Consider the following 13,036-nt stretch of genomic DNA (forward strand, 5'->3'; position numbering starts at 1 on the left):
TCCCCTTCCTTTCACATCTCACTCTCCATCCTCCCTCCCCAAGGCCAAGACAGTGTAAATCAATATAGTGCAACAATTTTGAAAGCTTTATTCCATCTTTTGTGCCAGAACAAGTTTTCACAGACTCTTCTCCCTGGGAGAGTAAAAGGGTATATGCCGTGCCAGTCAGTGTTGCCACCCTTGGAATGGAACTTGACTCCATCTGTCTCCTAGAATCAGAACTTTGATACGGCTGCTATTATTATGAAAGGGAGTGGGTTAAATATTAAAGAAATAGTGTTTACTGTATTATTGGAAGAAATGGGCTTCATTTCAAACCAGATGTCCTCTATTCCATAACCCTAATATTATATACAAGCTTTCACTTTAAGCAGAGAACTGCATTTAAGGTTATCTCGTTGAGAATCATCACTTGACCCAATGTTGTCTGTACCCTGCAGGGAACATTACATAGTGCTAGGGAGGACCAGGAACTCCATTACGTTAGGCTATTGTTTCACGTGCTTATATTCCCAGGGACAAGACTTGAACCACAGCATAACCATATCTATGTAGCCTAAATAACAGCTATCTTGTTATCCCCTCTTCTGCCTGCTTTTTTTTTCTTTTTTCTTTTTTTTTTTTGGCTGTGTTGGGTCTTCATTGCTGCGTGCAGGCTTCCTCTAGTTGGGGTGAGTGGGGGCTACTCTTCCTTACGGTGTGCAGGCTTCTCATTGTGGTGGCTTCTCTTTGTTGCGGAACACGGGCTCTAGGCATGCGGGCTTCAGTAGTTGTGGCACATGGGCTCAGTAGTTGTGGCTTGCGGGCTCTAGAGCGCAGGCTCAGAAGTTCTGGCACACGGGCTTAGTTGCTCTGCAGCATGTGGGATCTTCTCGGACCAGGGCTCAAACCCGTGACCCCTGCACTGGCAGGCAGATTCTTAACCACTGCGCCACCAGGGTAGTCCCTTCTGCCTGCTCTTGTTTTCTTTAAAAATGGATTTCTGATTTGACACAGTATGAGAGGCTTTGCCGGGGGTAGTTACCCTTTTGAAAACACTGACCTTCTGGCTGCTCTTGGTTCCCCTTGGCCTGAATACAGAGAGACATTGGTCACATGAGTCCTTTTGATATTAGCAACTCTGAACTTGCCTGTTACTTCATCTTGTTAACATAGAAAGCTAAGAAGACATAGTGCTGTAGCTGTGGAATCGTTTCAGTTCATCCATTAATTCTGATACTCAGTGATAGAATCCACATAAATTTCTCATTTTAAAAACATATACTCTGACCCGGGTACTTCTTTAGGGACTGTGTATAATCTAATATTTTAGGGTAACTTGGTATATTGGGAAGAGAATTGGGTAAAGGGTCAGAAAGCATGGATTCCCTCTTTCCCTGGACCTGCTACCAAACTTCACTTTGCTACCTTAGGGAAACTTCAGGGATTTGGACTAAACGACTGCGGCCTTTTTCATTAAGCAGTTTCGAGTCCTCTATCTGCTTAGTTTTGACACTGCCTTCAAATCTAAGAGCCTCAAAGAACTGACAGTGTCTGGTAGAACATCATATTAGCAGACAGAGCCTGATCGGGCCCCACAAATAGGGTATTGAGAAAGTGACTGGAGGCCCGGAAGGCCTGCTGAGCACGGCAGGCCACGGAGCCTCAGCACAGCACCCATCTGCCTCTGCAGGGCTTCATGACTCAGAATACGGCGAAGCAGAATGAGCACTGTCTTAAGAATTTTGACCTCACTGAATACCGCCAGGTGCTGAGCGACCTTTCCATTCAGATCTACCAGCAGCTCATTAAAATCTCCGAGGGCCTGTTGCAGCCGATGATAGGTAAGCTGGCACGGGAGATCTCCTGCGCTCATCACGGGATCCGAAGTGAGGGTAAGCACTCCCTGCATTTAGGGAACCAGGTATCTTAGGTGCGGCCTCCAGAAAGCCAGGACCTCCCAGTGAAGGAAGCTGAGGAGGTGTGTGCCACCTGCTCAAAAGCAGTTATGAACTTGTCAACGCCAGCCCGTCAGAGCACGTGGTGCTTGGGTAGTGAGAGTATAGAGCACTTTTCCTTTATCTCTTTTTCTGTAATGTACTGTATTTTTTTCCCAAAAGAAACTAATTTCCATAAGTAATAAATATAAATTCAGAAAGTGTAAATGCATGTACAGTGAAAAGATATAATCCGCTTGCCCATATATATACTTTATTCATGGAAAAAGGAACGCATTAAGTATGTTCATATAAATGAACACAGTAGTAAACGCTCGTGCAATAAATATTTATTAAACATTCTGTCCAAAGCAGTACACTCGGGCACTTAACATGAAATCAGATTTGAAAATCAGAGCAGTTATTTTTTAAGTCACAAGAAAAGTGACACGTATATACATCACTCACGGTGCTCCTTACAGGCTGTTGAGGAAATAGTCTCCTGGACCATGTAAGTAATTCTTTCCCCAGGTTCTTACAACACAAGTAGGTTATAAGTGAATTCCAAGTAGGACAGAGTCCTACATGCCATCCAGAAATATACCCCTTGGGATTCATTCCAAATCCTTCTTCCTGTCTGAGACTCTTATGAGGCGCCGGTTTATTCTCACCAGACAGGGAGAACTGGGGATGTTTCATGACTCAGGTAAGATGATGGTTAACAGCATCAGTTCTGGAATCAGACATACCTGGGTTCAAATCCTGGCCCTGCCACTTCCTAGCAGGGTGACCTTGGGCAAGTTATTTAACCTCTTTATGCCTCAGTTTCCTCATTAGGAAATGGGTTGTTGGAAGATTAAAAGGAATACTGAATATAAAGTGCCTGACCTGTAGTTAAGTGCTGGGCAGTAAGTATGACAGACCAGCTCACCTAGGATTTACATGGTCGGCGGCTGATGGAGAAAAGCTATTTGAACACCTATAGGCTGATCTCAAGGTCCGGGCCCAGGGCAGTGGCTGGGCCATGACTACACCCAAGTTGCTCCATTTTGGTCTCTCAGCACAGAAGCCAGAACAGAATTAAGTCGGTACATGCCTTTTACCTCTGTCCCATCACCAATAAATTTACGCAAAAATTTGGTCCACAGGTTTAGTCCAAGATTTCTATGTGGAAGTCCTATTCTGTGTAGAAATCAACAGGTTAGAAATTCCATGCCAAATGCTGTAAGTTCCTGAGCACGTCGACCTTGTTCACCTCTGGGTGGGATCACTGCCAAAGCCCTGAGTACTGTGTGATCTCAGTGACCCAAAAACAGATCTTCTTTGGGAACATGCAGCTTCTCTAATCATGCTTTTCTTTCAGTGTCTGCCATGTTGGAGAACGAGAGCATTCAGGGTCTGTCTGGGGTGAAGCCCACGGGCTACCGGAAGCGCACCTCCAGCCTGGCGGATGGAGATAACTCCTACTGCCTGGAAGCCGTCATCCGCCAGATGAATTCCTTCCACACAGTCATGTGCGACCAGGGCCTGGACCCCGAGATCATCCTGCAGGTGTTCAAACAGCTCTTCTACATGATCAACGCGGTGACGCTCAACAACCTGCTTCTGAGGAAGGACGTCTGCTCCTGGAGCACAGGCATGCAGCTCAGGTACAAGAGGCGCCTTGGCCCGGCACACGCCAGCCCCAGTCGGGCACGCTTGTCTCTGAAACTGAAATCCAAATGCAACTGATCGTCCTTGTCACAGTCAGTATGTGACTCAGATCCATCACCTTTTTATTGGTTGGTGAAATTCATCACACACTGAGATGGTGACCCGGTAAACAAATTAGTTCAGAGCTTAAACACATTTACATACTTTAATATGAAGATTGTAAATATGAGGTGGATAGGTCAGAGAGAAAAATTAATGACTTAAGAGGCATGAAGGCTCACAGAGAAGTACAAACATGTTTGCGAATGTTAAATGTTAAGTTTTAATTCAATATAGTTAATGCCTTTTTTTCTCATTAACTTAGTACAGACACTTTAGGTACTTCATCTTGGCTTGATTTTAAGCACCCACTCATTTCACAAAAAGTTATTGAGTGCCAGGTACTTTTCACGCTTTTGCCCATGTGGGACAATTAAGATGAGGAGAATGATAACACTAATGGCAGCTGGCCTGCAAAATAAACACAAGAGGTGAGCTCTTCCCAGTGAAGTAGGAGGCCAGGTTTAACAGAACTCACTTTTCTTGTGTCTAAGGTACAATATAAGTCAGCTGGAGGAGTGGCTTCGGGGAAGAAACCTGCACCAGAGGGAAGTTGCTGAGACCATGGAACCTCTGATCCAAGCAGCCCAGCTCCTGCAGTTAAAGAAGAAAAGCCCCGAAGATGCAGAGGCCATCTGTTCCCTGTGCACCGCCCTCAGCACCCAGCAGGTGTGGTCACTGTCAGCCGAGGGCCTCAGAGCAAGCCCAGCTTCCATTTCAAGTCTGTTCCTGCCGGTGGTTGTTTCTTAGTGTGGCACTCCTGGCCCTTTCTGCTCCCAATGATACAGTCCTGAAGGTCCAGAGGATGGGATGTTCCTGGATGAACCAAAGGCTACTTCGGTCTGTGAAACAAGATGACACGGTTTCCCAGTAACTCTCTGGTGTCTCTTGCTTACGTAGAAAGATAAGGTAGTCAACCCACAAAACGTCAAGCTTAGGCACACACTTTTTTAAACGCTTACAGTGAATTCTGGAATGTCTCTCACCTAGAAACTTAAGCATCCGGCATTTGGCATTAAATTGTTTTCTTTACCGCTATGATTCCATTATGGTCCTGTTTTCACTTAGCATCCATTTACATTATTTTAAATAAAGTCAGTGAGAATCTAGCTAGAGGCATTTAAATGTTCCTTTCCTTTTCCCCTCAAAATTGTGTTTGTACTAGGACTCGGTTGCAGAGATATTACCAGTCTGTAAAAAGATAGATCTTGTCCCCACACAGGTGACCTTGCCCTCCGTCATGAATGTGCCTGTTTAGAAATGGGCCCTCCACAAGGTGGTAGCGCAGAATGAGACCAGCATGAGGAAATCAGATTTTCCAAATTAAATCATGCACCTTCTCCCTGCCCAGCACCTAGAGAACAGCAAAATCCAAACTCAGCATGGCAAAGTAAACATACATTTCCTTACCTCCTCCACTAACTACTAAGAGATGAGATCCCAAACTCTGAGGAAAACTGCTTCCTTCTACAACTGTACTGAAAGTTTTGAAACTTTTTAAAATGTTGCTTTCACAAGTTTACTCCTAGACTGCAACTGGCATCGCTCTGCCCCTGGGCTGGCTACTTCCCCCAGACAGTTGGTAGCAGACAAAGGATTAGCTTCCACTTAGACAGGAGTAAAATCTGTTCCTTCGTAAGTGATTTTGGGGGTGGGGGGAGGTAGGAAGGCTTTGTTATGACCTTTGTTATATAAGGTAAGATACCCAGGACTCTTAATGAAACCTTTAAATTACTCGTGGATAAGAGGCTGAGTGCTTCAGGCAGCAGTTCCCTAAAATCCTCATTACTTTATAAGCCATGGAGTGTAGAGGGCGGGGTGGGCAGGTATACGGGAGAGAGGAATGGGGTGAGAGAGCTCAGATCTTCCAGGCAGAGCTTCCGGACTCTAGTTTACTACATGTAGACCCCTAAACATCAGGCCAGCTGTATCTAAACTGTGGATCTTGCCTAAAGAGAAGTGTCCTCCTGTGCCAATGTCATATGTTCTTTAAAATTCAAAAGTTGTCTTATGTTCACTTAGCTGTGTGCTGAACTTTTGTTTTTATTCCAACAGATTGTCAAAATTTTGAACCTTTATACTCCCCTGAATGAATTTGAAGAACGGGTAACAGTGGCCTTTATACGAACAATCCAGGTGAGTTTTAAAATATTAATCAATTTTATAAAGTCCTAGTGAACAACAAATAAAAGAATTGGTAGTTTAGATTTTAACCTTGCTTCTCTTTATTAATGAAATAACGTTACATTCTAGAGGACCTTACGTTTTTAGGTGTTCTCTTTAGGTACATATGAGCCACACCACCCATGAATTACTTATCATATACGCACAGAAGACTGAACGTCAATCATCTCTGCCTCTCAGATCTTAGACATTGTCTAAGTAGTTCATTTGCCACTAGCATGTTACTAAACTATAGCACAAAATGAAATTAACAAAGTAAGCGGAATATCAACCCTACCCACAAATGGAACTAAGAAATACTCTTTTCAGAAAACAACTTGCGCTCTTAAATCTTGACTCTTAAAGCTTACAATATTTGCCCTTAGGAATATGCTTGAAAGAAAACATTTCAGGGAAATGATTATTTAAATCTGTCTTAAGAGTATGGGAATTTTTACATAAAGATGAGCTGCCTGGGCTTCCCTGGTGGCACAGTGGTTGAGAATCTGCCTGCCAATGCAGGGGACACGGGTTCGAGCCCTGGTCTGGGAAGATCCCACATGCCGTGGAGCAACTAGGTCCGTGAGCCACAACTACTGAGCCTGCGCGTCTGGAGCCTGTGCTCCGCAACAAGAGAGGCCGCGATAGTGAGAGGCCCACGCGCCGCGATGAAGAGTGGCCCCCACTTGCCACAATTAGAGAAAGCCCTCGCACAGAAATGAAGACCCAGCAGAGCCAAAAATAAATAAATAAATAAATAAGAAGACCCCAAGATCACTATTTCAAAAAGAAAAAAAGATGAGCTGCCTAAGCTGAGCCCTAGGTGACCTGGGCTGAGTGCCTAACCTTTGTGGGCGCTGTAGCGGACAGCATGTAAATGATGAGTCACATCAAGATTACTCAAAACACGAGGAGCATTTCTCCCATTAGTATATGTGGGTAACATTTTGAGGAGACCTAATACTTTCTCAAACTTTTAAACAACCTCTTTAGCCTGTGAAGTAATTGTCAATATGAAACAAGGATAAAATGAAATGGGGAAAAGTAATCAGAGGAAGAGGCAGGAAAAGAATAAATTAACTCGAGCGTCATGTATAAGTAGAGAATAGAGGCTGAAGATCAAGGGAGGGTGTTCTCTTAAAGGCAGTGGGGGAAATGCAGTGGTTTATTAAAGACTGGGATCACAGAGAAGCAGGCGGAGAGTCACCAACACAGATATTGTATAGTCAGCTGCTGAAAAGACTGATGACAGAAGCCATTGAGTTCTCTGACCCGCTACTGTTTTTATGGAGAGTTGAGAATTTACACAAAGCAAAGTGCAGGTTTAGAAAGTCTTTTCTGTCTTTAAATACCTGAAACATACATTAGAGGGAGAGCTGTAACTGCTTATAAATTGGCACTGTTTACAGAAGAGTTCAGGCCAAAGGTCAAAGAATATGAGCCAAGTCAGACTTGGGTTTGAATTAAGGAAGTAGGAAAAAGACAATGGAAGTTGGTCAGATATTCTCTGGAGACATGTACAGTCAGATTCTGAGTCTTCCTTAGCAGTCAATTCCCATGTCCAGCAATTCTTTCAAAAAATGGTTTTTGGGTTTTGTTTTGTTTTTCTTGCTAGAGTTTTATGTTCTGTTTCTCCCTACACAGTGCTCAGAGGAAAGGCTCGGACAATCCATGCCATCCTCCTGTACTTGAACCTTATGTAGGATAAATACAAGTTGCTTATTAAAGCAAACCATTTACTTGGGTGGTGAGGACAGAATATGCTGACCTATAAGAATGTAAATTTAAGGGGATTGTTAAACACACCAAAGGATTCCCACCAGCAATGCATGAGGTATATACATACACAGGAATATCAGTCTTGTATTTTTGTATGTTGAACCACCCTTGCTTTCTGGGGATAACTCCAAATTGGTCATGTATATGTTTGTTAAGTCTAACTGGTTTATAGTGGTGTTCTTTGGCCTCTGTTTGCTGTTGATTTTCCATATGGTTGTTCTATCCATTATTGAAAATGGGGTATTGAAGTGTCCAACTATTATTATAGAACTGTTTCTCCCTTTAATTCTGTCCATTCTTGTTTCATGTATTTTGAGCTCTGTTGCTAGGTGCATGTATATTTGTAACTCTTATATATTCTGGATAGATTGAGCCTTTTACAGATATATAATGTCCTCCTTTGTCTTTTGTAAACTTTTTTTATTTAAAGTATATTTTGTATGACAATAATATAGCCATTTCAGCTCTTTTCTGATTATTTGGAATGTCTTTTATCAAACTTTTACTTTCAAACTTTTTGTGTGTCTAAACTGTCTCTTGTAGATAGCATGTAGATGGATCATGTTTTTTCAATCCATTCTGCCAATCTCTGCCTTTTAATTGCCTTTAAATTTACATTTAAAGTATTACTGATAAAGGATTTACTTCTGCCATTTAGCTACTTGTTTCCTGGATGTCTTAATATGTTTTGTGTTTTTCAATTCTTCCATCACTGCCTTTTTGTGTGTTTATTTCTTGTAGCGAGTGTATCATTTTGATTCCCTACTTTCCTTTTCTGTATATTTTTTAGTTATTTTCTTAGTGGTTACTGTGGTGATCACTATTCACATCTTCAACTTATAACGACCTAGTTTAAATAATACCAACTTAGTGTCAATAGTACACAAATACTCTGCTGCTATACATCTCCATCCCTCTGCCTTTATATTGTTATTGTCACAGATCACATCTGTTATACATGTGTACCCATTAACAGAGATTTATAATTATTTTCTGCATTTGTATAAATCATACAAGAAAAGGTGCTACAAACCAAAAGTATAATGCTGGCTTTTACATTTACCTATGTTATTAGCTTTACCAGTGTTCTTTATTTCTTCTTATGGCTTGATTTCTTATGGCTTTGAGCTACTGTCTAATGTCCTTTCATTTCAGCCTAAGGACTTTCTTTAGTTACTGGTAACCAGATCCTTCTGCTTTTGTTTATCTGGAAATGACTTAGTTGTCCCTCAGTACCTGTGGGGGATTGGTTCTAGAACCTCCATGGGTACCAAAACCTGTGGATGCTCAAGTCATTTATATAAAATGACATAGTATTTGCATGTAAGCTATGCACATCCTCTGTACACTTTAAATCATCTCTAGCTTACTTATAGTACCGAATACAGTGTAAATGCTATGTAAATAGTTGCCAGCATGTATCAAATCCAAGTTTTACTTTTGGGAACTTTCTGCAATTTTTAAAAAATTAATTAATTTATTTATTATTTTTGCTGTGTTGGGTCTTCGTTTCTGTGCGAGGGCTTTCTCTAGTTGTGGTGAGCAGGGGCCACTCTTCATCACGGTGTGCGGGCCCTCTCACTGTCACGGCCTCTCGTTGCGGAGCACAGGCTCCAGACACACAGGCTCAGTAGTTGTGGCCCACGGGCCTAGTTGCCCCGCGGCATGTGGGATCTTCCCAGACCAGGGCTTGAACCCGGGTACCCTGCATTGGCAGGCAGATTCTCAACCACTGTGCCACCAGGGAAGCCCTGCAATTTTTAAAAATATTTTTGATCCATGGTTGGTTGAATCTACAAATGCAGAACCCATGGATACAGAGGGCTGACTGTAATTCTTCAATCTTGAAAGATAGTTTTGCCAGATATAGAATTCTTGGTTGACAGAAAGAAGAAATTTCAGGACTTCAAATATATCACCCCTGCCTTCTGGCTTCCATGGTTTCTGATAAGAAACCCACTTTTACTCTTATTGAGGATACCTTGTTATGTGATAAGTCACTTCTCTCTTGCTGCTCTCAGGATTCTTTCTTTGTCATTGGGGTTTGAAATTTTGACTATAATGTGTCTCAGTGTGAATCTCTTTGAGCTTTTTCTGCTTGGAGTTTGTTGAGCTTCTTGGAGAGATATATAGAGAGAAATATATCTTTCATCAGATTTTGGAATCCAGCCACTATTTCTTCCAGTAGTTTGCTGTCCCTTTCTTTCTGGGACTCTTATGATGTATATGTTGGTACACTTTATGGTGTCCCACAGGTCCCTCAGGCTCTGTTCACTTTTATTCACCCTTTTTTCTGTCCACTCCTCAAACTGAAGAATTTCAGTTGCTTTATCTTCTGTTTCACTGGTCATTTCTTCTGCCTGCTCAAGTCTGCTGTTAGACTCCTTTAGTGAACTAAATGAAAATTTTCATTTTAGTTATTATACTTTTCCTATATCTGCCTCCAAATAAAGGGAAAAGGAGATGGGCTCTATCCCTTTAAATCTTCCAATTGATGCTGCTGGAGGGAGCCACTGCATCCCGAGAGAGCCAAAATCAAGGCAGGCATCTGTGCCAGTCCTTCAGGGAACTGCCAGACCAACCAAAGTGCACAACCCCAGATTTTTGAAAGACAAGATCTCACTGCCTACCCTGGCAGCAGCCAGCTGCTCCAGGACTGTGGGTTACTATCCCTACAGCTGCAGTGGGGCTGGAGAATGGGGGAATGGTAGCTGATGCACACTGATCTCTTAGCAAAGATGAGCAGGCGCTCCCTTCATCAGGCACTCTCCTGGTTGTTGTAAGTGTCCAACCAGGTTACCGAGTTACAAGATAGTTGATGCCAGTTGCTTTTTTCTAGCTCAGTGGTTGCTTCAGTGGAGGGACTGACCCCTGGAGGTTCCTGCTCTATCATTTTGTGTGATGTCAGTCTCCCCATTCCTTTTTACAGATGAGGAAACTGAGGCAGAGAGAGGTTCAGGTACTCACCCAGGGTGGTGCCAGGATTAGAGCTCAGGTTATCTGCCTCCAGAGCCCATGGCCTTAACCACTTCACCATACTGCCTCACCATATGATTTGCACCTGAACTATATTTTTCTATTCTCCCTTAGATGGAAAATTTTTAAAGAATGCTAGAATTGGGAGAGGAGTTAAAGTCATATGATCTCCAACAAGCCTAAACCAGATCTTCGCTCCTTGCTAAATACCTCAGGGAGAGGGAGACCACATTCTCCTGAAGTCCTACCCAGTTATCGTAACATAAATATTCCTGTGATTCATTTTTGTGAGTTCACCAAAACTGGCTATTTTTAGGCATAAGAAATATTTTACGTCATCTTATTCTTCCCCACAGGCACAACTGCAAGAGCGGAATGACCCTCAGCACCTGCTGTTAGACTTCAAGCACATGTTTCCCGTTTTGTTCCCATTTAATCCATCTTCTCTGACCATGGACTCAATCCACATTCCAGCGTGTCTCAATCTGGAGTTCCTCAATGAAGTCTGAAAATGCATGTGCCAAAGCTCGACTGCCAGTGAGAGCAAGAAGGAAGTATACAGTACAGTAAAGTGAATTTAAGGATCTGTTAAATCTATAAAAGTAGATCAAATCAGAGGTTGAGAACCTGTGCAGAGTGAACTATACAGAATAAGACACATCTGTTATTTTATTTTGTACCTACTGCTCAGAATAAAAACACTTGAAATATGGAAGATTTTTTTAAAGTATGATTTCGGTCTAAACAAATATACATCATGATCTACAGCCACCAAGCAGTCCCCATGGGCCATATAAAAGATGCCAGTCTATAAAATGGAAACTGCCTAGTTTTGATCTTTGCACATAGCTGGAGAATGCCCAAAGTAAAATGATATAAAACATATGTAAGTCACATAAACTGCCTTCAGAGGACTTTTAACAAATAATGGTACTAATAACCATGACACTGTCATATAGTGAGTGACATTTCCCCCCATCAACAAACCGTAGGTGTGGATGGGTTTATGGGGAGATGTCTTGAGAACAAATACACAGACCTGGGCCTTCTGAGAAGTTTCCCAAAGATATTTTTTAATGCCTGGTGATGCAGAGACAATGGTGTAATTGACCTCCAGACTAAACAGTTTGATTATTGGTTTCTGAAATAAAATTAGAAGACTCAGTCCCTAACGTACTCAAACCCACTTGTGTAGTCATGAATTTACAGAAGAATTACGCTAAAAATGCTGCAGTCCCACACGAAAAATGTGAGCAAACAGAAAGATATTCTTTACGTTTCCGATGCTAATCCATGCACTTCCTGAGTCAACAAAACTTTCACAAAAGTCTGCGTAAGCTAAATGTTAGAAAAGAATAACAAGCCTTATTTACAGATAAAAACCAAACAAGTCAGGATAAAAGCCTTTAATCCCTTATTGCCATTATACCTCCAAAAAGAACATTACATAATGCGCTAGTAATTCCAGATAACTAAAAGAGTAAGGAAAACAAACTTCATCTTGAGGATCAGACTATTTGAAAAGCCTTTTTTAAAAATCAGTTCAGGTATTATTAAATTATTATCCAAAACTTTTGGGTGTTTGTGGGTGTGTGTGTTCTTTTTAAAGGGAGAGAAGCTTATGTCAACTTTCCCTTTTCAGGTTATTTTCAACACTTTTCAAATTTACCACAAAAAACTGTAAATATCTCTGCTTTGAAATAAGGGTTTAAAGAACTTTCAATGATAATATTACAATGAATTTTACAATGAATTGTAAAGAATAAAGAATATTCAATGGGTTTATGGGGAGATTTAAAGAATATTCAATGATAATATTACAATGAATTTATTTGTTTGCTACTTTTATAATTTTTTGTCTCTTCTAAAGCAAGCATTCAATTAGAAAATCCTACATGTTGTTTACAGTCTTCTACTATTTTTTTCATATTTCTGGTAGATAATAGTATGCTGCTCCCATGACAGGAACAGATGGTGTTTGCAAATCATAGAAGAGCCTCTATGTTGCATCAAGAAGAAAAAATTTCTCCACAGAGTACAAGTAGAGCCCCCATACCCCGCCACCTTCTCTTACTCAGCCTCTCAGCTTAAAAGGCTCTTGGAAACACAACACACTCCGAGCCCTAAACAATCCTGTGCGCGGAGCTCTCCTCGCCCGCTGGGCAGGACGAGGCACAGCCCCCGGGCGAAGACCGCTGCCCAGCACGTCCCAACCCGAGTCGGCGGCATGATCCCCTCGACCTCCACGTTGCACGTCCCGGCTTCTCTTAGGTGTCCACGCAGAGCTGTGCCTTTCCCTTCCTTCCCAGCTAGAGTTACATGATATGACATCCCTGACCACACCCTTCAACAACCCACATGCTGACTAGCTTTGGAAGGCCAGTCTAAACCAGTTGAGTCCGTGGCTGCCTCTTTTTAAAGTTGTTTATTATGTGTAACTTGCTTTTTAC

The 13,036-nt window shown here is 42.0% G+C and overlaps 1 protein-coding gene across 2 annotated transcripts in view; it reads left to right on the forward strand.

Moving 5' to 3' along the window:
* Window positions 1-13,036, forward strand: part of MYO5B (myosin VB) — a 384,462-nt gene extending 371,426 nt beyond the window's left edge. For both annotated transcript variants that reach the window (XM_079943248.1, XM_079943249.1), the window contains exons 35-39: window positions 1,673-1,823; window positions 3,280-3,565; window positions 4,163-4,337; window positions 5,724-5,804; window positions 10,943-13,036. In XM_079943248.1, the coding sequence (XP_079799374.1) occupies window positions 1,673-1,823; window positions 3,280-3,565; window positions 4,163-4,337; window positions 5,724-5,804; window positions 10,943-11,095 (846 nt within the window). In that variant the 3' untranslated portion in view covers window positions 11,096-13,036. The remainder of the gene's footprint in view (window positions 1-1,672; window positions 1,824-3,279; window positions 3,566-4,162; window positions 4,338-5,723; window positions 5,805-10,942) is intronic.

The sequence above is a fragment of the Stenella coeruleoalba genome (genome assembly GCF_951394435.1).
Source record: "Stenella coeruleoalba genome assembly, chromosome: 14".
NCBI classification, from domain to species: Eukaryota; Metazoa; Chordata; class Mammalia; order Artiodactyla; family Delphinidae; genus Stenella; species Stenella coeruleoalba.